Genomic DNA, 27,518 nt, shown 5'->3' with positions numbered 1-27,518 from the left:
TTTGAGGGAAATTTCTGGTTTCCCTTTATTTATTAGCTAGATAGAGGGTCCCCAAGGAGCACCAAAGACAGCAGTTTGGAAATATTCCCAGTAGCTGTCAGTGGAGGTAGATGCGTTTTGCTGGGGGATGTTAGCTACGGGCCTCAATTACACCCTGAGGCTTTTATGGGAGACTCTACCAGTGAGTCCTTATCAGAAATATCAGGAGACCTGCACTGAGCATTGCTAGGACAGCACCACTGTCCTAAACCATCAGCAGCTGAACATGGGAGAGGAGCAGTGCTTGTTGAAGTACATGACTGTAGTGCCCACATAGACACTCTATAGCTTGTTGGTTGCTGGAGAAAACATGTGAGAACTTCAGTGTGATTAAGATTAGTTGGTCTTGAATAGTTCTTTTCCTTCTTGATCCCGTGACTTTGTTTTAGCGTTTTTCTCAGGCTTAAGGAAGGAAGGAAGGAATAAAGGAGAAAAAGAAACCCCCAAAGCTGTCGGTACAGCTGCTGCATTGTGGTAGAAGTTGCACCAAATTACTCTTGAATGTCAATTCTTTGCTTTTATGTTCCAGCGCCAGGATATGGGTCTTCCCAAGTCAGTGACAAACATCATCTGAGGGCATGGTTAAATAATAAATAGCTGTAGTTTCTTACCAAGAAAACCCACAAGCATATCTGGCACAAGAATTTCAACCCCTGCATCACAGTCTGCTACTTCATGCTTGCCAGAAGTGTTCTGTGGACCTCTTAATAAAAAGAATCTATCAGAATCACCTGAACTTTTGAAAGAGATAAAGCTAAACTCCCAGGAGGGTGGGTATGAGAAATACGAGGTCAGTTTTTTTCACTGCAGAAAACAAATTGCACAATATTTTTCTTGTCTCTGAAGCAGCCAGTCATAATGAAGCAAGCTTCATGACTTGCAGTATTTTCTCCTTAAATAATGCGGAAACGGGATCACAGAGGTGGGATGAAAGTCAGGCTGTGGATAAGTGCTGGAACTGATAATGTCCTTGGCTTTTTGTTAGCTCATCTGCCCTCTAAAGGATCAGCCCTTCAGAATAAAAGTATGGAAAAAGGCCATAGTAATTTTGCTTCTGGAAAAATAATGTAAAAAATAGGCAGAGGTTTCAAGAGTACAAGACTTTCTTAAAAAAAGAAAATCATTCTCAAAGGGCACATTGGGAAGAAAATATTTTCAGGAGCGTATTGTTTTTAGAAAAAAAGACTGAACCACAAATAACTGCTTTATCTTTGTATCTAATTATCTTCTTTTAAGCTTAGTGCTGGAAGTGGGGAAATGAGACCAGAACTCATAAGGTGTTTATAAAAGAAATATAATGCTTTTTGAAGGGAATGGGAATATATTTTTATTTCTGAGTTGGAACCAGAGCTTATAAGAAGAAATTTGTGGAAGGGCACTTCTTACTGTCTGCCAGAACAGCTTCATTCTGAATGATGATTAGAAAAGCCCAGCACATCCATTAATATTATAGCTCATTAAAAAAAATCTGGAAGCGTGCAATTACTTTAATATCTTTAATTTCTTTTTTATTAAGCTCTTAGAATTTTTTTTTTTGAGGGCAGGAAAAATTCTGCAAGTTACAGCCCTCCAGTCATGAGTGCCTTGTGGTGCAAAAGCAGTTGAATAGGGTACTGTTTTAGACCCTGGTTTAGAGGCCTATTTTGGGTGCAGCTAGCTTCTGCTTTTATCCAGGCCTTTTAAAAAAATTTATTGTAAGGCTGCAGGCATTTTGTGTGTACTTAAAAATGTAGACTGGCAAGTTATTCCGCTTAGTATTTTGTGGGTATCTAATAGTTCGTGGTGCATGTAGTCTAAATTGGTGATTCTGATGGTCACTGATAGCTGAGAAACTGTTTTAAAAGGAGTAACAAGGTAATCATTGCAAGCTATGTGTAGTCACCAAAGATGGGAGACTCAAGGAAAAAGGGAGATGGCTTTTTTCCCATAATCCTTGAAGGTGCTGGATGTGGAAACCTGGCACACTAAAATACTTGTGCGAAGCTTGCACTCTGTCTGCTGGCACTGGGCTGTCTGTGCTGCAGCTCTGGGTTATGGTAAGGCTGGCAGGAGCCACTTGCTCCACAATGATTTCTGAATGGGGTGTGGTGGAATAATATCTTGAAACAATCTCTGCTTTACCTTACTTGTTTTAAAGGCTCTTTCCATTCACACACCAACTCCTCTAAAACCAAGTTGATAAAACTGGCAAGTTATTTCAAGCTGTGAGTGCAAATGTGAGCTCTGGAAAGAGCATCAAAAGAGTTGGTGTTTCAGTGTGAAGTTCAGAGAATCTAAATCAGATGACATCAGGAAACTATCTTGTGAGGAAATCATGTATGTACTTTTCAAATCTATTTCCTGACAACCATCTCCAGCTGTAATAAAAAGTGATTGGCCTGTTTACTGATTTGTGGCTGCCTGCAGTGTAGGTGCTTTCCAGCACCCTGCTCTTGGGTCTGATTGCTTCCTGCAGCCTGTTCCTGGGACAGTTTTGGTCCGGAGCCCATCTCCCTGCCCTGCCTGCAGTGGAGGGTGCCCATGTCTCCTTAGGGAGGTGCATTTGAGGAGAGTGTTGGCAGCTGTCTTGGTGGGTGACAGCAGGGGCAGAGCTGCATCTGTTTAACTTCAGCCTTTCCCCCCTTTAGTTCTTTCACTGGTGGAGTGAGTGAGTGGTGAAGGGTAGGTCTGTCTGGCTTTTGTTCCTACCTTTCCTCCTCCCCTGTGCTAAATGGTGGTGTTTCACTGGGGAAGCAGCTCCAGGCAGAGGATCCTTCTCTTTTGGTACTGGGCTCTCGGGTAGGGATGTCACTTAGGGCAGCTGTCTGGAAAGCACAGATCAGCACCCAGCAGCCACGATATGCATCCGGCTGTCAAAACTGAGGCTTCCCATCAGCTCCTCTACCATGGCCAGAGGTGACCTAAAAGGGCCATCAATGCATTGCTTCAATAGATGGAGGGGTAAGAGTGTTTACCTGTGGGAGTCTGAGTACAAGTACACACTTGGCAACTGAAGAAAAAGTGCAGAATGGAAGTACTGTAGCTGTCTCAGCAGCGTAGGGGTGGCTGGGCTGATGCTGGGGGAGGGTTTGGTGGGCAGACACTTTTGGCTCTTGTTCTCCCAAAAACTAGGAAAAGTAATCTTATTCTTCTCTGTCATACTGGAGGGAATTTCTGTTCAAGGAAATCAATGTGCTAGTTGTAGAGCAGAAGTAAAATTCTCTCACGGCTACCAAATCCTCTGGAGATAGGTCCTACCCGCCTACTATTGATGGCTGTCACTGGCAGCAGTTGTCTCCTTTTGCTGAATGTAGCTCCAGGCAGGTTCTCAGGTGTTCGGAGTAAAAATAATACAATGCAGAACAGGTAGGAGGGAGTTTAAAGTAGCTTTGAAATACAGTACTTGCAGTTATTGTGTTTCCAAGTAAAATTACTGAACAGATGAGGTTCTTTTATGTAGACACCTGCTTCTTGTGTTTAACTCTGATAAATTAGCATCAACCACAAAATGAAGTTAGTATGTCTGCACTGTTAATTGTGTTTTTTGTCAGTACAATAGATGAATGCTTTCATGGAAGACCAAAATTATAGGACACCCGAGTTCTCCAAAAAGTTGTGTATGAACCTACAGCAGTTTTGTATTGAGTAGCCCCAGTTAATTGTGTAAATAAAAGGGCCCTAATAGTTTTTCCGATGCCAGATGCCAGAGACATGGAAGGATAGTTTCTGACCTTCAGGTGTGTAATTGCAGGAAGACATGAAAATTTAAAGCTGGTGGCTGAGGTGCTGCTGTACAGAGGTTCTGAGCTAATTCTGTGTGTAGCTGTTGTGTTTGTAGTGTGTTGTGTGTGATAGTCAGTTGCAGCCAGATCAGTAACCAGGCAGATTTTCTGCTCCCCCAGTGCTGGTGTGTGGTGTTTGCGTCTTCTCTGTAGAAACTGCAGAAATAATACTTAGAGAGTTCTGGGTGGAGTTTGTGCTGCTGCGGCAGGGGCAGGTGCTGAGCAGTGATGCACAGGAAGCGACTGAAGCTTGTTGGGAGCACTGCTGAATTAAAGCAAAGGAAATGATGTAAATGAGCTAGTGTTTTGAAGCACACTGTGAAAACACCGAGCGCTAATCTTGAGCACCGTTCAGAGTGAACCCACAGTTCTGAGGCTAAGCTGTAAGTTTCTGTGAAATAAAATCTGCCCTGTAAGAGTGTTTCAGGTGACAGCTTTCAGATGACTTGTGGTAGCACTTCTGCTGTCTCTTAAAGGCTTCCCCAAGCAGTGGTGTAAAAAAAAAAAGGCACTTGACAGCACTGTTGATGTTGCTCACTGCCCCAGGGGCAGCAGATGCCTTGCATGTCTTGTGCTCTGGTAGAGTGAAAATTTAGACTGCTGACTGATGGTAGTTTAGTCCATCTTTCATGTGCTCTGTGAGTTCCTGACACATGTAGAAGTCTTCTGAAGAAGAGAACACCATTTGTGAAGTAGGAGCACGAGTATTGCTTGCAATTGGTGCTGGCTGGGCAGAGGCTGCCAGGTTTCTTCCCGGCACAGTCAAACCATTGCTCTAGTAAGATGCCTCTGCAGGTCAAGCTTTGCCTCAGTGCCCCCTGTGTTTGGCAAAGGACTGGGTGTTAACATCCAAAATACTGTATTAGATTCTGCTATAAAGTGCTGCTATGCATGTTTCTTTGTTTTGGGGGGTTTTTTAATTAGATTTTGGACAGAATCCAGTGTTTTTGAATTCTTTTGCATTTAACTCTTCAGAATTCCTCCTTAGTTTAGGGTTCTGAGGTTCTATTAGATGAACAGGTGGAAATAATAGGGATTTAAATCAACTGTGTGAGGGGACAACAAGGGAGGGAAAAAACCCAACTCTAAGCCAGTGTTCAAACAGTGTAGTAGAAGTTGTTGCCAGTAGAACCATGTGTTAATGACGACAAGTGTCTGTGGTAACAACCTGTGTGTCTCTGCTGTGAAGCAAAACAAGCAAAAAAAGTTATAGAAAAAAAAAGTAGTGAGATATGAACACAGCAAAAGAAGAGTGCAAGGAGCCTGCAAAAACTTTGCAGAGGTTTGCAAAAACTCTTGGCTTCTCTCTCCCCTTCAAACCATGATCATCTCTTCTTGAGGAAAAGGGGAGGAAAGGCAGTTCAAGTGGTCCAAAGACTGACTTCAGGGACTTGAAAAACAAAGCAAGAGAGGTGAAGCAGCATAATGCCAAGTGTTCAGGGTTTGATCTTTCTAGTTGTTCATACTGACAGCTTTTTCAATACAAGCAAAATAGCAAGATAGATAATTCTGACAAGCTGCTGGCTTTTCTGCTTCCGGTGAAGCTTGGTATTGCTAGTCCTTTAAGAGTAAGTTAATGCTTAGGTATAATGTCATACTGAAAAATTACAGATGACATTAGCTGTGCTTCTGGAATGCACCAGATGTTTCTCAATTGTTTGGCATCCAGCTTTCATGACTGGTGACATATTCGTGGCTGATTTGTTGTGCTGAAAGCAGAACCTGAACTATTACACTGAATTTTAGCCTTTCTAAAAACATTTGTAGTTTGTGTTTCTCCTTCCATCTTCAATTGAGCACTGTTTTCAAAAACACATGTGAATTTAAGCTAGCAGATTCAGTTTTATTTAAGTTTTATTCAGTTTTATTTTATTAAACTTGAGTGTGTTTGACTTTAAAAGCAGTGTTTTCTCAGGATTTCTGGATCAAGTAGTATTTTAAGCTGGTTTTCCTTATTTTATTTTAAACTCTCAGGCCAGACTACCCCTTGGACAAAATGCACAGAAATGTCTTCTAGGGGTCACTTCAGGAGTCTTCAAACATGCACTGAGGAGACTTATGTACAAGTATTCCCTGGTCCAGGTAACCCTCAAAAAACTTGGCAATAAGTTTTGATGAGAATATTGCTGTGTTACATAGTTGTCCAACAAAACTTTTTTATTAAACTTAGGTCAATTTCCTATAAACATTTCTGGTTTTAAGATGGATATTCAAAGAAGTTTGAAAGTATTTTTAAGAAAGTTGGATGCACTTGAGAATTTAAGTTCTTTCTGTTTCTACTTCAACTGCTACAGCTGCATCATAGTCTGGAATATTAAATCCTTGAAAACAGTGTCACTCTTATCATAGAAAAAAATTCCAAAAAAAGGAAAAAATTTAACTCCTCCACATTATTAAGATGATAACTTTTTTTTTAAATGCTGGCCAATTTGCTGTGCAACTGTTAGAAAGAACACTCTGGGTATGGACTGTCCTTTTCCATCCCTTCATTTCTTAAGTTAAGAAAAAGAAATCTCCATGTGAGAACCACCTGTGAGTGCCTCAAAGGATCTGTTTTTCTCTACAGCATTTTCAGATTTGCTTTACAGTACGAGGAGAAACTGTGCATGTATGACCTTTGTTCTTACCTCCCACAGTGAGAAGTCTTCACTGGCTCCATGTATGAACTTGAATGACAATTATCCTTTAAAAGCTGCTCAAGAGTTTACATAGGTTGGCATTTATATTTTCACTATGCTTAGGTTACAATAGCTATGTTGTCTTGATCTCCATATATAGAGAAGTAGTTGATAGAGATCTGAGAAGACAGAAGGCAGCTCGATTCTGGGAAAATAGTTAGATGTGGAACTCTGATGAAGCAATTGCAGGAAAACCACGTTATTCTCCTCTCTTTGGTTTTGCCAGCTACCATTCCACAGAGGAAGACTGCAGCCATTGTCAGTGATTGGTTTTAATGACTTGGACATGGCATCAGTGAAAATGTAGGTGTGCTGTGCAAATGCTGTGCACGTGAGCTGGGATCACCGGTTACCTTTTACTGCGCTGTTGCATTTGAGGGAGCAGGCTCCTCTTGTGTGGGGGAAATATTGAGCCGGGGCCTTTTAAGTTGTTTAGACACTTAGGGTGCCTAAAGAATATTTCACCTTTCCTCATTCACTTTGATTCAAGGTGATGCTGTGTTTCTAAGGTTAACTGGTTTTCTGTCCTTCTGAAGCAGGCTGTTTTCTGTGCAAAAAAGCCCTACCTACAGCATTACCTTTTTGAAGACTGCTGGGCATTTTAAGTTTTCATTTCTGCCTCTTGCTGCAGCTGTTGCTCTGTCCTACAGAAAGAAGTGTAAACATCTCCCAGCATGTGGTCTAACAGAGACTACTGTGCATCCTTGAAGATAAGCTGCAGTTGCTGTAAGTGGGATTTAGTTTTGCTTAAGCTGTCCTCCACAGACTTTTTCCCTTGATTGGCTGTTGGGAGGCTTTGCCACCTTTCAGTGGACAGACTGCTGGGTATGGCTGCTCAGGTGTTGTGCCCTGGCCCAGGAACTCAAATGCTGCTGTGTTACCATTTATGCAGCCCCTTATGGGGACTGTTTCCTTAATAAGGGTTTAACAAAGACTGTTGTAAAAGTAGGCCGGGTTCTTGCCTAATGCTCATGTGAAAAACAACATTATTTTCAAGATGTTGGGAATACCAGGAGAAAGATCTTCCCTGATAACTGTGCTGAGGTAGTTCTTGTGCGTCTGTTCTTATTTCTAGGTTGAACTCTGCAACCAGCAAAACAGGAGCAATAAGTGTAGTCATATAAAACTGCTGTTCCTTTAATTCCCTGACAATAAGGGGAAGAAGACATGCTTTACCAAACTTGGAGTTTGTGGTTTTCTTGCCAAATTTAAAAAGAGGAATAGCACCAACAGCAGTGCAGAAACCCACAAGCTAAATAATATAAGTGATAGGAAAAGTTGTGTCATACAGAAAAGCTACTGTCTTGTGAAAGCTGAAGGTAGAAGGGCTTTCATGATAGCTGTTCAATAGCAGTTTTAAAACAAGCAAGCAAGCAAATGAAACTCCTTCAGCTGGTCCTACCTAGGACATTTTACCTAGTTTTTCTTGCCAAACAGATGTCTCTCTTCATAAAAACAATAAAGTGACTGAGAGTTGACTTTTGTTTCCTGAAATGGAATAATACTGACCAGGTTGGTTAAGGTGTAGCTGGTTGGGTTTCAATTTTAATTCAGCATTTTCCAGACAACTGGACTTGCTTTGGATTCACTGAAGCCAAAGCAGGGCTTCTATTCATAAGCTCATTGCTTACTTTGGATTAGTTATAAAGTAAATAATGTGTATAATACTGTTCTTTCATTTGTCCACTTAACTATGTAATGGGTTTAGTTTTGTTAGGAACAACAAATGCCAGGACAAGTGATAACTTGCTTGCTTCTCTCATTTTTAGGATAAAAAACTGCTTCAGCAAAAGGTTGCTCTTTTCCCTTGTTATTTCACAGTAGGTTATGAAAAATTTGCATTTAAACTGCTACAGTACAGTTAATATTTCCTTCAAGCATGACAGTGTGACTGCTTTTTCCAGGCATTGTCATGGCAAAAATGCCACCATTTCTAGGTTGTTGGATATCACCTTCTGCTTGCTTTTTCTGAGAACAGAGGCAATAAACCCTACTGTATTTCCTATTCTGTCAGCTTGGCAAGCTGATTTATTTTTTGGCCATGTACATGGGGAGGGAAGGGATGTGCGGTGCGTGAGCAGGATGGGTCCTTCCTGCAGCCCCCAAGGCCTGTGTTGCTGTTGTAAAAACACATTCCTGGGAACTTGAAACTGAGGCAGAAATTGCAAGAGAGAGTTTGGGCAAGCAGTAAAGAGCATGACCTGCTTGATTGTTCTTGATTTCTAAGATGATTGAACACTGCTATTAAAATGAAACCCTACTCTTTTCTATGTTTCTGCGTTTTACAAGTTAGTACCAAGTGTGTTGCTTCAGTTGCATATCCTGAAAAGATGTCATTAATAAGCAGGATCTGGTCCTTGGAAAAGGCAGGGTTTTTTATTGATTTTATCTCTCCCTGGTGTTGAGAGTGAGTTGATGTATCACATGAAACAAGGGAGATAAGAAACCTGATATATCTTCCCTGTATACTGCAGTCTCTAATGTGGCAGCAGAAATTTGTGCAGGTTTGGTCTTAATTTTATTTTGGAGCACAGCGTTTCTGCTGGCAACACAACAATGTTGCTTTTTGTGAGAGAAACGATTTGCATGGAGAATATTATTTTTTTATTAATAAATCCTGTTATTGTTGCACCTTTTGCTGAAGTAACTTTTTCCTATGGTTCCCATGCCTGAACTGCTTATTCCTGGTGTACTGTGAGTTCTAGAATGGTCCTCGTGCCAAAGGCATGATTTTTTTTCCCTTCCCATTTAGAAATAGAAGAAATATCTGATGTTACCTATTGCAGATACGCTTGAGCACTTTAAAATTCATCGCAGGCTGTTCATAATGTGGATAGTTCACTACTGTTCATTTTTTCCCATGTCCTTCATTAAAAATGAAGTGAGATGCTCAGAGATCAGTGTACAGTCATCACTGTTCCCCTGTTTCCCCCATGGGACTCTGGCTTTGGCAGAGTAAAGGAAACTGATGAAAGTCAAGAGGTGCCTTGAAAAATTCCTTTTGGTGTCAACCAGGTAAAAGCTGAAGCTCAGTGCTGACCAACTAAAGGGGGGTGTTGGGATGAATTGGAGCCATGTGTCCTATTCTAAACTTTTGAAAAATTGAAAATAAGCTGCTGCATGTGCTTGATGTAGTTGATTTACCCTGGGCAGTAGTTGCAATGTGTACAAGCAGAACTTTCAGGTTTTTCAGAATTCAGTGTGAAACTGGTAAGATCCAAAGTACTTCATGATTATTTTCACTTCCCTATTGGCTGTCTTCCCATAAATTGATAGTGCCTTTTAACTTCTCTGCCATCCAGCAGAGTGTGTGTGTGTGTGCTTGGGAGGCAAAGCCGTAGCTGGAAGCATATCTGGTGGCAGAATTGTAATAAAAAGATAGGTTTTTTGGCCAGTAAAGAGGGTGAGATTCTTGACTAGTTTTCCATGGAAAAGTGAAAACTTCAGCAGTTAATTCTTGTGAATTTTTCCCCTCTTTCTTCCTAATAGCTGAAAGTCTGACTTAAGTACTGGCTCAACTAGAACTGTATATTAAAACCCTGGATAAATTATTTTGTCTTTTCTAAGGCTATACCTCAGCAGATTGTGTAAGCAGAGATGAAGTGATGTGTACTTCAGGTATGGTTTGAGGTTTTTCACTCCAGGGTTTATGCAAAGATTGTCTGCAACAGCAGATGCCCAACTTGCTTTGTGTTTGGTTTCAGCAAGTGAGAAGATAAAGGTATGCCCAGTGTTCCTCTAACATTCCAAACTATCCTGTTCTTCAGTATAAGAGGGGAGTATGCAAGGGATGAGATTGGACCTTATGCTTTCATTGTGTAACATGCCAAGAAGAGAAATATGTGTGTGGAGGAGGCTTAAGACAGTGAATATCTCTGGCATCTGGGTGAAATTATGAACAATAAAATAACTCTCAGCTGGAATTTCATGAGCAGCTAAACAGTGTCCATCTAGGGCATGCTGAATGAAAAGGGCATGTCTAAAGTAAAACATGCTCACACAAGGAAGGTCCCCACAGTCTGGCATAATGCCAGGTACATACTGAATTAGGTCATTGCCTTAAGTGTGAATGTTTTCCCACTTCAGAAAGATGTACTCATCCTTTGCAACAAGGAACAAAAACAGAATGCTAATATAATTTTAAAAATGTAAAGCATTTTCAATTAGCATGCTGGTCTATTCCCTTGTGCTTAGACAATCAATAAACTTTTTTGAAAGGAACAGAAACATTTGCATTGTTGAATATACAGATGGCTCTGGAAATGCACAAAGTATTAACAACCAGGTGCCTCTGGAAAACCTGCGTATCTTTATAAGATTTGTATAAGCCTCAGATGTCTCATTCTTTGGAGATCATACAGACTTCTGCAAATAGACTAGTTCTGAGGAACTGATAGGCAGTTAAATACCAGCATGCAATAGCAGGTGCAATTTAAAGTTTTGGAACTTAATCTCTAAGCTCTGAAATTTCAGGGACTCATGTGTGATTGCTAATTACAGAAAGGTAATCTTACTGTCCTTTTTTATAAACTTCAGAATGTTCCATGTAACCCAGTTAGTTTCCTTGTTGCGATTTTTGGGATCCCATGTGCTTTTGCTCGTTCTGAGGTTTCACAGCCTGCTTTCTCTTGTAATCATGTTCTACAGCCTAGTTACTGGAATTCCTAAAGTAGGGCTGTGCCAGACCAAATTCAGATCAAATTTGGGTTGTAAATATACAAAATAAGGGGTTTTTTCCCCCTGTTTTCTGAAAAGAGAATAGTGAAATAGAGTGTTCATAAGCTCTCCTTTTCCAATGGGAAAAGAAGGAAGGAAGATTCTTACTGCTGTCACTCGCTCTGTGAAGTATTCAAGATGAAATGTGTCTTACTCCTTTATGATGACTTCCCTCAGCAGAAGTGGTACTGAAGGCAAAAAAAAGTCAATTGGCTCAGTCCCCATTGCTTTAGCGAGCTAACTTACCCATTTAGTTCTCCATGTGCAATTTAAAATTTTAATGTTCAACATAACTGGTTGCACAAACATTCCTGGCCTTTAAAGGCCATCGTGATGCTCTAGTGGGAAAACCCCCTGTTATTTATTGTGGAAAAATGATAAACATAAATAGGCAATGCCTGTCTCTGTAAAAAAGACTGTCTTGTTAATAGGATTGTCACTAGCCCATAAATACAGGGTGTCAGCTAATGAAGGAATAATTAGAGCCTAGAAGGAAAAGTACCAGCGAGCTGGTGTAGTTCTCATTGCTGCAGGAGTGGGTCCCTGAGCATCCCTCGGGGCAGTGCCCCCCAGACAGCCCTGTGCTGTGAACAGGTGAAGTGCTCGTAGGAAGGGCCAGCAACCTGCAGGTGTCCAGCAGCGAGTCCGAATGGGTTGTGTTGGCTTCCCTAATCCAAGCTTACTGTAATAATGTCTCTTTGGCCACAGTGAGGAAAGGTGGGAAGAGCAAGAGTTCTCTCACTGCCCCCTGCTATTCTCTGAGGGGATCTTGATCTCCTGGTACATTGTGTCCCCTTGATACCATATCAGGAGATCTGTTCTCCCTTGCTTCTAAGACATGAATGAGACCTAAAGAAACTTGGTGACATCCAAGTTGAGCACAGGGCAATTTATTGGTGGAGCAAGAATTGACTACAAAAGCCTACTAGAACTAATGCTCGATCTTCAAGGTTATTGATTTGTCAGTTAATAACAATTAGAATAGTTGAGGCTTGGTTTACTGATATTTTATGCTAGTTAGTTTGATCATTTTTCAATATGCCTTTACTGTTTGAAGATGTGTCAGCTTCTGCATGGTGTAGCTTTAGTACAGTTTAGCATTTACTGAGTTTTAAAGAAACTTACAGTTCTTTATGCTATTAATTGTGGCTTCACCTTTTGCAGTCTAACAGAACAAAAAATCAGTAAGAAATGTAAAAAACCATCATATGGTCGTCTTTGTACTAAAGAAAGCTTGGGATGATATCGTGTCATTTCTGTGAAGTAGTTTTATCCTGTAGAATTTTTCTTCTGTCTCCCTTGATTAATCACATCTGGTCAGTAGTCTGAGACTACATCTGGAATTGATCACTCTTTATAGGCATTCAGCTTGCATTTATATAATATTGTGTTTATGCAGCGAGGAGTGACTAAATTCTGGCTTGTCTGGACTTGAAAGGATGTTATCTAGTATTCAGTTGATAAAACTGTTACTTACTTTGTACCAAAGTCTCCAGTAGCTTTCCATGAGTTCAAGAAGCTTCAGTTTCAGATGAGTAATTGCCTTTAATCTGCTGTATTAAGAATTTCTACATAATCTGTGTACATTATTTATTAACAGGGACTTTAGCACTGCAAATACAAAAAACTACTTTGAGCTGTCCTGTAGGCATCAGCTGGACAACTCCAAGGTGTGCAGCTCTTGCCAAACTTGGTGTGGATGATACGCCTGCAAACTTTGTGTGGCCGTGGCAGGCATTGCTGCTGGTGGTATGGATAAGTCACTTGGTCTTTCAGGCCTTGAAATTGGAACTTTCTTGCAAGTGAAGATGCTGAATATGATACCACCACTGATCAGGGGTACCTGATTCGCACTGGAGCGAGTATCCTGGCTGGAAGCTGAGTGGGAAGGGACACACAGTGCCGGGTGTTTGCTGCAAACACATGGGGAGCATTGTGGCACCCTGACTGACTCGCAGGGTCAGCACAAGATGGGCTGGGTGGCAGCTGGCAGTGCCAGATAAGTCTGTCTAACCCATGTTAGGAGTATGGGAGTGAGCCATTTTTTTCTAGTCTCTTAAGGATAGTGAAACTAAACTGGGAGTCTCAGAACTTCCCCGAAACCATATTGCATAACACAGTCAAAATGGATGTAGAGCTAATAAGTCCCTGGATAAATTTTAATGAGCTTCACTTATTTTATACAAGCAAATTTTAAATGAGAGTATTTTATTAATGTTGAAAGTAGACTAACATGCATTGAGCTTACTTCTTAGTCTTTTATGCTGTCATTGAAGAGGCCCATAAAACATTTAGCTGACTCAGTGCTGAATAGGACTTGTGGTATCTCCCTCCTGCATAATGCTGGGCTGTTTCTCTGGTCTTTCCCTCTGGGCTGGTTTGGTCAGTCATGTAAGAGTGTGACCCATGAAGTGGTCACTGCCTCTTCATACTAGCCCAACCATGTCAGAAGATGGAATATTAGCAGATGGATAATCTCAGGATCCCTTTCATCAATCAGGGATTGGCATTTGAATTTTAATTTCTTTTGAATTAGACTTAATCTGAAATGCAGTTTCTATGAACTTTGATATTAAAATCTATAATACTTTATTCATGAGTGAACAGTTATACCCTGAAATGTATTTACTTAAAGTAAAAGCAAATGAAATTAAAGCTTCTGCTGCTTCAAAATAGTTCATGGATTTTTTTTTTAATAGTTTAGAGGAGTAGGAAAGGCATGGGATTTGTTGGTATCTTTTTTTTCCTCCCACAGAGTAAAACAAAACAAAAAAACTCAAGAAGGAATGGGGGAGTTAAAACAAATGTGAAATAAACTGTGGTGAGACTGTAAGAACCGTTACTGCTTTGGCTAGCTGTGTGACAAATGCATTTTATTGGACTGTCCATATTACTGTTTTCCAGACACTGTGTCAGAGGGAGTTGCTTATGGGTAATGCAAAAAAAAAAAGAAATGTTTCTTCTTTCTCCCTTTATCACTCCTTCCACCAGCAGTGTTTTGCATGCATGTGTTAGAACTTTGTTCTTGTGTTTCTCAATTGAGTGTCTGCTTTGCAGTTCTAATATGCACCTTTCTTTTAATTTTAGGTTCTGTCTTCATTTTGCTGACTCAAACCACAGATTCCAAGGAAAGGAGGGAAAGTGGAATAAAATACTCAAGTGCCAGAGGAAAAGCAAGACTAGCCAATGAAAATTATTATTACTAAACTGTAGATTGCTCTCACACATAGTGCGGGGGGGGGGGAAATTGCTGTCTGTTCAAAGCTTACAAAAGTACTTTTGCAGATTTCCTTCACAAAACTTCAAATAAGCTAGGCCCCTTCAACTAGGGCTGAATTAGGAAATGGAAATATGATTCCTTGCTGGTGTCTTCCATCTTCCTCTGCCTTTGAAGGTTTTTTTTGTTTGGGGTAGGAAATCCTGAACAAATTGTATGGCGTCAGCCAGACTAACAGTTGATGGTTATGGATGACACGGGAACTTCAGATTTACATCTCTGCAATGACACCTGATTAAGGCGAAGCTTGAGAGCTGCTCATCTGCCATGTTACTGGAACTTGTAGTAGCTATTGTGTTTTCTCTCTAAGATTTGAAGTCTGGGGTGATGTCCCCTGGAAAGCAAGAGCAAATAAATAATCTTTTAGAATTGGAAGCAGAAATAATATGAGAATGCCCAGAAGAGGCTTAGTAATTCAAGCCAGGACTCGTTGGCTATTGGTGGGCCTTGCTTTACTATTCAGTTTAGTATTGCTCATGTATTTGCTGGAGTGTGCTCCACAAACAGATGGCAATGGATCTCTGCCTGGTGTTGTAGGTGAAAGCATGGGTAAAGAATACTATCAAGCTCTCTTGCAGGAGCAAGAAGAGCATTATCAAAACAGGGCTACCAGTCTGAAACGTCAGATTGCCCAGCTAAAGCAAGAGCTTCAGGAAATGAGTGACAAATTGAAGTCTCTGCAGGAAAAAAAGAGCCCGAAGGTCAATGGTATGAACTACCAGGGCACCAAAGAACAAACATCCAATGATCTCCTAGAGTTTCTTCATTCCCAGATTGACAAAGCTGAGGTGAGCGTGGGGGCCAAACTGCCTAGTGAGTATGGAGTCATTCCTTTTGAAAGCTTTACATCCATGAAAGTATTCCAGTTGGAGATGGGGCTCACTCGGCATCCAGAAGAGAAACCCGTTAGAAAGGATAAACGAGATGAATTGGTGGAAGTTATCGAGGCTGGCCTAGAAGTTATCAATAATCCAGATGAAGAAGATGGACAAGATGAAGACGATGGAGTAGGAGACAGGCAGTTGTATAGTGAAAACGATTTTGTAGAAGGTATGTTTACATGCTTCCCAGCCCCTTAGCAGAATGTCACAACAGGCATTTAATGGGGTTTGTACTGTTAGGTCTTTTACCTACTTGAATAGAGTCTTGAGGAGTAATTGCACAATGAGAGCCTTTATTTCTGATGATGAGGATATTACTGCTTCATTATGTTGTGTTTTTCGTGGAGTAACAACTGCATTTCAGAAGGACTCGCCACAAGAGGTGTACTGAGGAAGCTGTATCTGCTTAAAATATAGATGCATTTCTAATTGATTGTAGTCAAAGGCAGTGTGACACAGCTGCTTATGGCACTAAATAACTGAAGGACTTTTAGTGAAACTGATGGCACTGGGAGGGAGAAATTGATTCATCTCTCTCATTCCAGACTAGTTAAGCAATTCAGTATGAAGCTACATGGTTTTTCTTCACTCATCTCTATGCCACTTTTAGTTAATAGTCAGGCATTGGAGTTTCTTAGAGTTGGCACAGTCATACTGGAAGGAGAGGTAGGCTGTGTTCTGGGCCTGTCAGCTGAAGAACTTGGTGTCCTGAATAGACCTTTCATGATATACAGTTAAGGGGTCTGCTAAGCTGTGCAGCCTTGAACTGTTCTCTTGTTTTCTTTTCAGTTTGGTCTCAGTGCCTGTAAGTTTAATTGCAGAACACATTTTCTTATGAAGGTCTATGTAGCAGTTAAACTTTCAGCACTCAGTAAGGCCCTTAAAAGGTGCAGTAGTTACAAATACCATAACAGGTGGCTTTCAAGGTATGGTCTAGAGCGATGGAGATAAGTATTATCAAAAACTGTCGTAGTGCCTCTTCTTCATATTTACAGTAATAAATATAGTTCATGCTGCCATTAAAGACCAAAAGGTGGACCATGTTATAAGACCATTACTATAGAAGGGGTTCTGAAGTAAGTACTGATGTCTGTATCATTAAGCAAACATGCTGGAAAAAGGTAGCATTGGCCTTGAAATAATGGGTTCTTTCAGTCTCACATGATGTAATTGGTCTGTAGTGCAAAAAGTCTCTGTTTTTTGACAGCTACTGTGTTTAAAGTTTGATGAAAAAGTACCCTTCTTCATTCTAGAAGGTGGTACAGGCCATGGAATCCACTCAGCTGAATCAATGCAACACAGCCTGTGTTAGGCTTTTATTTAAAACCCTATTATTTTTTCCAGGGGTTATCACTCTTGGGCTTTATTTCTACATTAAGTATCCAGCTGCTTTTCCATTGCTGTTTTAGATATTGCCTGTACTCAAGTGGATTTTTATTTTACTATGACTGAAATAGCTGTTGATTTTTTAGTGCACTGCCTTTAATGACAGACATTCAAGAAAGCAAGTAGTTTTAGGACCTTAGAATTACACTTTATACCTCTGCCTCTGTTCACACCAGTATTTGTTTTTGGAAATCAAGCTAATTTCCTTTTGCTGTAAAGACAGTAACATCAAATGCAGGGTTACAGGAACTATAGGGAAAGACAAGTCTTTTATTGCTGCATATGGGTGTGTTAGCAACCAGCCATTGTGTTATCTAGATCTATTAGTATCTTTTTTCAGACAGAAGTTGTGGGTTGTGTGGGTATTCTGTGGGTTTTTATGTGCAAATACTACCGGCTAATTTAGCCAGCAAAAAAAAACAAAAGGCATCTTCTGAATGTTAGCATATCTTTCCCCACCCCTGTTTTTCCAGAAGTCATAGATAAGAAGCAGACCCAGCCAGTGTTGGTACACACAGGTGTCTTGCCCTGCAGCCCTGTAAGCAGGCTCTAGCACTCTGCCTGTGCATCCCCTTTTGATGGAAGTGCAGTTGGAAAGCTGATGCCATTCTGTTTGTAAAATACTAGTCCCTTAAGCTGTCCTTAACTGGTAGGATCAAATTGCCCAGCAGATTTGGTGTATCAGCTGAAGTCAGAACAGGTCCTGTAACTGTCTTAAGAGCACATCAGTATTGTTGCTGGATTAGTGTTGCTCATTTAGAGAAACAGTTTTTTAAAGTTGGCTTCAGTTGAAGCAAGTAATTTAAGTTCTACATTGTCTTCAGTTTTGTAATAAGTGGTTTGTGACTAAAATTCTAGAGTATTGTGCAGTTTGAAACTGGAGGCTGAGAAACTTGGTGTGTGGGTTATTTTTTCACTTCTGAGACAAAAGAGAAAACATGGTTAATATATAACCATCATGTTTTGTGCTCAGTATAGATAAGTTGATTTTATCTTCTGACCTGCAGGTTTTTATTTCCTCAAAATTACTGCATATCTATATACAAAAACCCACAAAACTGTGCTACAAGAAATTCTTATTCTGAAGCCTTCTAGCTTGTTACCTCAAGAGGCAATTTTTATATAGGTCAATTTTTGGTTCTAGGAATTATGTCTGCTCTTTTCCTAGACTTGTGAAATAGTAGACTAAACTTTGAACCATGTAAATTTTTGTGGTACGTACTTTCAGGTGCTCTCTCTTTAGAGAATTTGATGACTGTTTAAGTAAGTTTAGAGTATCTTTTCTTATAGATGATTTTACTTAATGGTGTCTTTTAATGTCTGCTGAACATGTCTGAAGTTCTTCCCCAGAATTTATGTTGCCTCTGATGTCCAGTCAGTTAAGTATCATTGTCTTCATTTGAAAAAAAAATCAAGATTTTTTTTTCTTACTGTGTTTTAGGATTTATCTATATTGGAGTAACTTGAGACAACTAAAGCTAATAACTTGAACTTAAAATCTATCTGCTTTCTGTTTTAAAAATAGGAATTTCCTAAATAAACTTTTTTCTGTAAAAATACACTTAATTAGCCCATAATACTCGTGATAGTCTGAATATATTGATTTTTATTACTCTTAAAACTGAGCAGGCCAAAAAAGTTCCAAATGCATGCTGATGGATGCCAGCTTTCTTGTTGCCTCTCTGCGTTTTTGCTGTGTCTCCTCGATTTAACTGTTCTTGCAGCTGCCTTGCTGCATGCTCAGCCTCTGTGGGCCCTGCACAAAGATGTTCTGTGTTCTGCTGGTGATGCAAGGAAGCTGTACCCACCACAGGGAGCACTCTGGCCAAGTGCTTCCTGAACTCATGTTACTTTTTTAGTGTTGCAAGACAGTGCGATGATCCAAATCTGCTTTGGAATTCTGATAAGGCAGATCTGTCACAGCCACACCATGGTTATATGCAGGCTTTGAGCAATAGCGCTAAGTAAAAAAAAAAAAAGATTTCTAAGTGTATATTACAGCTACGAAGATACTTTCTGAAAACTTGAAATTATTTTTCACAAGGCTCAGTTGACTTGCTCTGCCGATTAAGAGAAAACGGGCAAATTTCTCAGCTCTGTTTGCTATACCTGTTTTCCTTTGTAGCAACCCATAATGAAATTTCCAGAATTCTAATATTAACAGAACAAAAAATCTGACCTAAAAAAATTCTTGTTGTACAGTTACAGTTTGAGAAACCCTTTGAAGTTGGTTTTTTTTGTGTTCTTAGTGTTTGCATTAGATCTGAAGTGTATGAGGAACAAGTGTATCCTATTCCCCCTGGATGAAGAGTATCCCTAGAGAGGATAAAAGATGCAATTTTACATATTTTCACAAACGAATGGGTTTAGGATTATGAGCAATGGACCTAATTAATGGTCCTAATTGCTGAACTGCATGTTCTAAGATAGTCCTCCATTAAAAATAGATTTCTTTGAGATCAGTATTTGATAATATTGAGAAATGGAGAGTAATTCAGAGGAGATAATAGCATTACCTCTGTCTGTCCCCTTTCTCCAGAAGCGTGTGACATTGAGTCTTGAATGGTGATAGAGAAGCCTTGAGGAGCCTTTGTGGACACACTTCACTATCAGTGTAACTGGCTTATTTGGGTTTACATTTATCAGTGTAATTGGCTTTTTTAATCAAGAGATTACAAGCTCTTCCATTGCGCAAACATTTAAAATTAACTGTTGGAAAATAGAAGCACTAGCATGTTTTCAGAAGCTAATTGGCAATTAGCTAATCACTTATAAAGGTCTATTTATTGGATGTCTGGCTGTGCTGTTGGGTCCATTTCTCTTGCTTCTGCGTTTCCAATTCAAACTGGGCAAAGTCAGGAAACTTTCTTTAGGTCATCATTGAAAAGGAAGACTCCTCACCCATCCTTGGCATGTAAAAATCCTTTATTCCCATGCTGCAAGCTTCCAAGTGCTTGCCATCCATAAAACAGTGTGGACTGTTTGTCATGCAAACAGCTCCCTGCCTGTGTGCTGCATAAGACCAGCCGCTGGCCACTGTGGAGAACACTAGTACACACCAAAAGAACCAAATCCATCTTCAATCCATAGACCAAACACTTCCTGGTAGTTGTAAAGCAAGTAGTACTCAAGGCAATAAAAGAACAGCCTTTTGGCTTTGATAGTAACTGATCCCCAGGATTCTTATGTTTAATTTGTTTGGTGAGAAGCAGAACTTCTGCAAAGGGAGTAAAACTTCGTGGACTAGGAGTAGCAACTGTTAAATTATTTCTGCTGCTTTTTACCTCTTTGCTTGTGGAGTTCTCTTTTGGATGGCAGCCAGTGTATGCTAGTTGCAAGGTGAGATAACAGGTTTTATTAAATGAGTCAGTTCCAAGTGTTAAAAACTTGAATACACTAAGTAAACCAGATATGGGTTCTTTTTCTGGCTGTTCTGAAATCTGGCTTCTGTGCATAGAAACTTTAGTCCCATAAAAGTATTCAAATTAGTAGATTAGCAACAGAAGCTAGCTCACAGCAAGGAGAATAACTCCAGGAGTACATACTATTTAAAAGAAATGTGACTCTAGTAGCATGTTGAGATTCAAAAGTTTGGAATCTTGTATTTCAACAATTGAATGTTGGCTCAGCACTAGTTGGATTTGAATTTGCATATTAAGGTCTTTATGAAGTTACAGCAGTGGGTTTTGCTTTAGTTTAATTTTTTTTTTTAATTAGTCCAGAGATTTTTACTCTGTACTTCAGCCTTCTGTTATAGACTGACATCTAAATTTATCATTTAAGATAAGCTATTGGCAGCTGGTATGCTTTTAAAAACTTCACTTATGTTGTAAATGGTAATTTTATCTGTAAACAGCTATTGGATAGCATAGAAAATAATAAAATATAAAATACTGAAGGTTAATTTCCCCAGGAGTCCTGGTACAAAGTATTTGCTGTCTGTTACGTGAAAGCATGATGAGTGAGCACCGTGGTGCATCAGCTACTCCATTAACCGAGGTGCTGTTTTCAACCTACAGTGCTGGAGTGTGCAGCACAATGAGTTGGAATGGAAAGGGGTTGAGAGGGATTTAAAATCTTGTGCTGCTTCTGGCAGTCAGCATTGTGGGCTTTCATTGTTTGTACAAACACCATTTTCAGTGCTTGTAATTAATAATGATTTGAAAATAAGCATTAAAATGTGGGGCATCTCTTAAGTATCTCTGTGCTGACAAAAGCATAAATGTGAATTTCAGTCTCTTCAAGGAGAGCATTGCAGAACTTTGTTCAAAGGGTGAAAGCCTCTCAGCTGAGAGGTTCAGTCATCACTGACTTCCAGTGTGATGGACCAGCTTGTTCTGCTGCTCCATGTGTCCCCCAGCCCCGCTGTGGTGGTCATGCACATTGTCCATTGGGTCTGCCAGTGCGTGTGCTTGTCCGCAAGACAGGCTGGACTACAGAGCTGAGCGTGGGAGGGGCGTAAGAGAGACTGGGCAGAAGGAGGGAACAGTGCGTGAAACTGTTTGGTTTGGGATGGAGGCTGGAGCAGAGGAACACAGAGGTAGATTTAGGGACAAGATCCTTTCTTTAGAAATGGAACCTGGGATATAGAGAAAGAAGTTAGGTCAAGGTGGTGTGCACATTGCTTCTTGTATTGAAAGGGAAGAGAACGTGGAGAATACTTGCCTGGGCCCAGGGAGAGAAACAAAGCTCTATCATCCCTTTCTGGTTCCTGAGACAGTCAAACCCAAGCTGCTCTAAGGCTGAGAGCTGCTTCCTTTGCATATTTTTGTCTGGTGTTGATTTCAGTTGCAAAAAACCAAAACAAACAGGACAATATCAATGCTGGGTACAAAAGAACCTTTTGTGTCGCCAGTATGGCTTGTCTGCTCTGTGGCCTGCCACCAGCTGCTTTCTGGGTGGGAGGCCTGGGTGGGATTTCAGCTGCTGAGGAGACTGGCTTGGAGAAGGGGCAGTTCGGGGCAGCCAGGTGCAAGGAAATGCATTGTGTTAGGGCAGGGGTGTGCATCACACTTGGGAACACACAGCTCTTGGTAACTTTCTCTATGGTCTGGGTGGCCACTTAACTGGAATGTAATGCCATTTTCATGGTGTAGCTTATGGTTCTTCAGAATAATACATCTTTTCCTTGCTGGTGAGAGCAGAGAAGAGATGGGATGAACATAAGGCATTTTTATTGGAGGATTTTTCCTGTCATCATTTCTTACTCTCAGGTTAGCATAGATATGGAATTAGCAACAAAGAGCTTAGTAGGGTCAAAACTACAGATGAGCCTCAGTTCTATGTGGTGTAAAATTAGAGTCTGTTGGTTTAACTTCCTTCTTTGATGGTCCTTAAGTTAAAGGACCATATTCTGAAAGGGACAGATTTTTTTCTACCCATTTGGAGTAAAATATCTCTCAACAAATAGTCCTGTTTCTGGAGGGACTAGCACTTTTGTCCTAAAGTGTGACAGCCACATAGAAAGCTTCTGCCTATGTCCTTGGAAGACTATGGGTGTAGTAAAGTACCACTTATTTATCAGATAGAAAGCATTAATTACTGGTCAGCAGTGAAAACAATTTAAAAGCATTCCAGCATTATCGCACAGTTGTTTTGTTTAAATGCCACATGTCAGATTTTGCAGACTTTATCAAGCAAGTTACTGTCATTTGTTCTGCCCACAGAACAAAATGTGCTTTTCTTGTGGTGATTACTGGCCAGATGATCTCAGATTTTACTGTGGACTAGCTCAGACCTAGATTCTTACTGAAGGGCTTAAGAACAGGCAATATTAGATTTCAGCCATCCTTTTCCTTAGTAAATAGCTGATTATTGGCATAGGACCATGAAACCTGTTGTCTCTAAGAAGCAGGGGAAGCTGGAGTTCATTTGGGATTGTTTCTCAGGTCTGACCTAAAATGGTAGAAGGGTGACTGTGATCAATAACAGTTTGAGGAAATTCACATAGTTTTAGGAGAAACCCAGAAGCTTTGCCCTCACTTCTCTAGTTCTAAGGAAAACCAGTGTGTCTGAAATAAAACTGCTGGTGTCTTTGACTTTACATATTACTTATGTGACTTATTCTTCAGGTTACTATCGTACAGAAAGAGATAAGGGGACACAGTATGAGCTGTTTTATAAGAAGATGGATGGCATGGAGTACAGGCATGTCACCTTGTTCCGACCTTTTGGACCCCTCATGAAAGTGAAGAGTGAAACAGTCGATATTTCTAGATCGATCATTAACGTTATTGTTCCTCTTGCTGGAAGAACTGAGGCTTTTGCACAATTTATGCAAAACTTTAGGTAGGTGCATGAGATTATATAGTGAGCTGTGTTCCTGATTTTCAGTGTTTTGTTTTCTTTTCAAAATGAATTCCTGTTCTGGTTGAGTTGCAACAGAGCTAATGATTCCAACATTGTGTGCAACTGCCTTGGGATGTTTGTAATTGAACCTACTGTATGGAGAAAACATTCCTTCTAAAAGGGCTTAAGAGATTCTCTAATTGCAGCAAAATGACCAAAAGTCAGGGTCATTGTGAACCTGGACACAGATGATCTTGAACATAATTTTTGTATTTGCATCAGTTGTAGAGTGCCTGTTTATGAAATAAGGTATTGGAACCTTCAGATGAAGATGGAAGAGGGGAAAGCATCTCTTCTTGTTTTCTTCGAAATCTTTTGATGACTAACCAGAATACTTCAATCTGCTAATTCTTTTTAATGCAGTAGTACTTCTTTTTAAGTACCTGAAGTTTTTTGTTGTGTTGCAAGTAATTACTAATATCAGCCTATCTTTGTGCTTATAGGGATGTGTGTATTCATCAAGATAAGCGTGTTCACCTCACAGTGGTGTACTTTGGTCAAGATGGTCTATCAGAAGTAAAAAGCATCCTTGAATCTGTAGCTAGGTAAGTATATCAATCCAACATCAGTCAGTGAAACCCATATTGATTGGCATTTTAAACAGCTTTTTAAAAAGAATGAAGAAATAAACCAAATAAAGTTTTTACTTCCTTACAGGTTACTAGGAAATTTATTATTTACTGTACATTATTTATGGTTGCCATTTTACAGCTTAGGTTGCAAAAGTTTCCTGAAGATTACTAAAAATCAAGCTATAACCAGAAAAGACTTTGAGGTTTCTATCTGACAGTCCAAAAAACAACAGGAGTGAGTTTTGCAGTGGATATTCAGTCATGCTAACAGACTGATTAGAGTTTAAGTTCTTTGGAACAGTGATGTGCATTTTAATAGTTACCTCACTGGAGAAACAATTTTATTAAATTATAAGGAAGAGAATGTAGTAGTCAAAGTAGGCCTGTACTTAGTCTCAGCTGTAAAATAACTTTAAGCACAGTTCATCATGGCTGTCTCAGCAGTAGCATTACATTAGAATGGATGTAAAATTCACAAATGTGTCATTTATGGTTTTTGTTCCAGAGAGATGGGACAGGTGTCAGCATCCTTCACCCTGTAGCCAAGGGGCTCCTTCACCACCTTAGCTCTTGCACTCATCCCTGAGCTGGGAGCCTGTTCTCCTTGAGCTCTGGTTTGATCCCTGTGTCAGGATGCTGGCCAGGCTCCTCCACATGACATGGACTAGGCACAGGCTACTTTGTCACCAGCTTGGAGCATGTGATGGAGAGCTGGCCTGACATGTAAGGGTGTCTTGGAGGAAGGGAGGAGCGAATTTCTGCTTTTTTTGCTGGTCTCCCTAGCACCTGCTGTGTGCTGTACCCATCCATTTTTGAGGCCTCTGCTGCCTGCCCTGCTCCCTGTGAGGTGTCCCTCAGAGCACCGAGTCAGTGCTGCAGGCTCACTGGGCATTTACCTGGTTCTGTATCTTTTTAGTGGTGCTACTGTTGAATATCCTCACTTTGTTCTCTTCAAGCATTGTCCTCTGAAGTGTCTCTGAAATAGACACTTAACCTTGCTTGAAAATGTTCTCTGAGTGTGTTTCCAGTCTCCTTTGGCTGTTCCTTCCCTCTTCTGCTGTGAGTACAGGCATGTGTGCTAGTGGTAAACAGTGAGGAGAAGCAAAGTGCCTGGGCTATGGTGGCACTGTCACACAGATGGCCTTTGCCCCATGAGTCTGGTGATGCCAGGACTCTGGCTTCCTGTTGCCCTCTTCTCTGAGTTAGTGAAGACAGATATTTCTGTTGGTCAGGACTTCTTGGTTTGTGGGGACAAATTTTAGATGCCATTGTAATTCAAGAGAGCATTTTCATTCATGTCAGTTAACAAAAGGCCTTTTAATCTGTCTGAATGATTAAACATGAAGTTACAAAGACTGATTTCTATAATTTTACAAGGCTTAAAATTAAAATAGACAACTAAGTGTAATAGATTTTTTTTTCTCATTCTGATCATATAACTGTTTTTAAATTTCTGGAATGAAATTCCTGTAAAATGCTAAAAAAACCTATCAATGGTCTCTCTGCCCCTCCCCACAGATTTATTTTGGGTTTGGCTCTGTTTTTTCTTGTAGAGAAACTGACTTCAACAATTACACGCTTGTCTCTCTGAATGAGGAATTCAACCGAGGCCGAGGACTTGACATGGGTGCCAGAGCCTGGGAAAAGGGCGAGGTCCTGATGTTCTTCTGTGATGTTGATGTTTATTTCACAGCCGAATTCCTCAACAGCTGCCGCTTGAATGCTGAGCCCGGTATGTTCCCTTAGTATGGCTGGAAGGGACCCTTGTCACCCTGCTTGACTTCAGCTGACCTGTGCTGAGCATATAGAAAACAAGGAAAGCTCAACTAGAATGGTGGAGCTTATTCAGTACCACACAATCTGGAAAACCAATCACTCTCTGCACAAAATGCAGTAATATACACGAGAAATAACTTCTGCCTTAGTGTAGCTTGTTTTAAGAACACATTGTCTTTTTTGTACAGTGTACAATTTTCATGTTTTCTTCAGATTCAGTTGTCTGAAAGAAAACTGGACAGCTTAATTGCCTTAGCAATTAAACTGCATGTAAATCTGTATGACAAAACTCAGTGTACCACTCTACAGTGGAAGATGATTTTTGTTATGCTGAAATCTCTAACAAGTTTGGTTTATCTCTTCTCACACATGTATGGCCAAGACATGTCACAAAGGAATGGTTTTCAGTACAGCTACAGTGTGCTCCTTGTGGAGACTGAGCTAGTGTTCCACTCTTCCATCCCAAGCTCTGAAATATTGATTGTTTTCCTAAGTTTGTAGGATGCTTGCTTGTTCTACAAGCTTCTGCCAAGAAGCGTAAAGCTTTCTTGAGTTAGCAAGCGTGCTGCTGAAGACCTCCTCCTGTCAGACTGTGTTTGGGTTCATTTTTAAATGCTTACTCTTGTTTCAAATTTGTTGCAGTCAAACACCATTTTCTCCAAATGTCAATTTGCAATCAATAGATGTTTTTTCTTCACCTAACAAGCAGGCAAGAAAATTCTTCAGAAGCCAGATATTTGGGTTCTGTTTCTTGCTTTTTCTCTCATTTCTGTCTGTCTCTGTTCTTCATGAAACAAGTTGTATAAATAGTGGAAAAAATTTTGGAGAGGAGTATTTTGTGAGCTTTAACAAGAAAGAGAGTTCAAAAGACTGCTTGAAATTCATACTGGCAGTTTTTCACCTTGGTTTCAAATGAGATCTGAAAATGCTGCTCACTCCTTCAGAGTTCACGTACAAGTCAAGATAGTGAATATTCTTGTGTATTATTGTCAATACTTCTGCAGCACTGGTGATGCAAGACATTTGTGGAAAAATATTTACCTGGCTTCTGTAAGAGACACAGAACTGGAGCTTTCAGTATAGTCAGGATTCTCATGATGCTTGATGCCCTTGCAGGATATCCTGGCAGTACCTGCTTTTACATGTTTGTGGACAGAGATAAATTCATACAACTCAACAATGCAAGGTGTTACTTGATTTGATTATTTTTAGTTTTACTGCATATCATTATTGTAGGAATTTTTCAGTCACCTAGAACGATACTGAGATATCTAATATTTTATATAAGCATGTATAGCTATATGTAAATCAATTGTAATATGTATCATATGCATACATATGTATTTTTTTAATCCTAAGGGCTCTGCCCCACTGGATATTACGGGCTTCCTAGGTGGGAAATCTTAGCAGCTAGAACTTGTTTTTATTTACTTCCACTAGGAAATGCCTAATAGGTAATAACACTCTAAAAGAGTGTTTGTGGATTCTTTTTGCCTTCAGATAGCATGCCCACAATGAGTAACAATTATCTTTTAACTTCCAGGGAAAAAAGTTTTCTATCCTGTGGTATTCAGCCTTTACAATCCTGCTATTGTCTATGCCAATCAAGATGTACCACCTCCTGTGGAGCAGCAATTGGTAAGCAGCTTGATTTATTCTGGGTAGAATTAGGTGTGCTTTTATTAAAACAAAATTAAGTGTAACTTAATAGTCTGTTTGGTATATCTTAACGACCTTTGGCACTGCATATCTAAACAGTTTTCTCCATTGTGGGCAAAGGGCTTAGAAAAAACCTTGTCAAACAGTACAAAACTCATTCTTGAATAAACTTGGGGTTCCAGCTAGTTTAAAAGAAATAACTGCAATTAACCAAATGAAGTAGGTAGTTCTGATCTGCTGCTTATTCTGGCTTGACAAGCCAGTATTTTAGGAGGATGGAGGCATCGCATGGCAGCAACTTTGATCTTATGTTCCAGCAAACAAAGCATTGTTGAAAGGCGAAAACCTCTGAATGATGTGTCCAGTGTGACTCTCTTTTGAGAGACTGCATGGATGAAATTGGGTTTTGCAGCAGAGACTTCCTG

General features: G+C 40.1%; 1 protein-coding gene across 2 annotated transcripts in view; it reads left to right on the top strand.

Moving 5' to 3' along the window:
- Window positions 1-27,518, top strand: part of CSGALNACT2 (chondroitin sulfate N-acetylgalactosaminyltransferase 2) — a 31,414-nt gene that overhangs the window by 1,371 nt on the left and 2,525 nt on the right. Inside the window, exons 1-6 of one of the 2 annotated variants that reach the window (XM_038140204.1) lie at window positions 5,767-5,882; window positions 14,282-15,521; window positions 22,810-23,026; window positions 23,530-23,631; window positions 25,212-25,390; window positions 26,978-27,072. In XM_038140204.1, coding sequence (XP_037996132.1) covers window positions 14,858-15,521; window positions 22,810-23,026; window positions 23,530-23,631; window positions 25,212-25,390; window positions 26,978-27,072 — 1,257 coding nt within the window. In that variant the 5' untranslated portion in view covers window positions 5,767-5,882; window positions 14,282-14,857. Of the gene's footprint in view, window positions 1-5,766; window positions 5,883-14,281; window positions 15,522-22,809; window positions 23,027-23,529; window positions 23,632-25,211; window positions 25,391-26,977; window positions 27,073-27,518 lie in introns of those variants that run through there. The other variant, XM_038140203.1, reaches the window with a different exon arrangement.

The sequence above is a fragment of the Motacilla alba genome, chromosome 6 (assembly GCF_015832195.1).
Source record: "Motacilla alba alba isolate MOTALB_02 chromosome 6, Motacilla_alba_V1.0_pri, whole genome shotgun sequence".
Classification (NCBI taxonomy): Eukaryota; Metazoa; Chordata; class Aves; order Passeriformes; family Motacillidae; genus Motacilla; species Motacilla alba.
The sequence above is the reverse complement of the archived record's forward strand: the minus strand, read 5'-3'. Positions and strand labels throughout refer to the sequence as shown.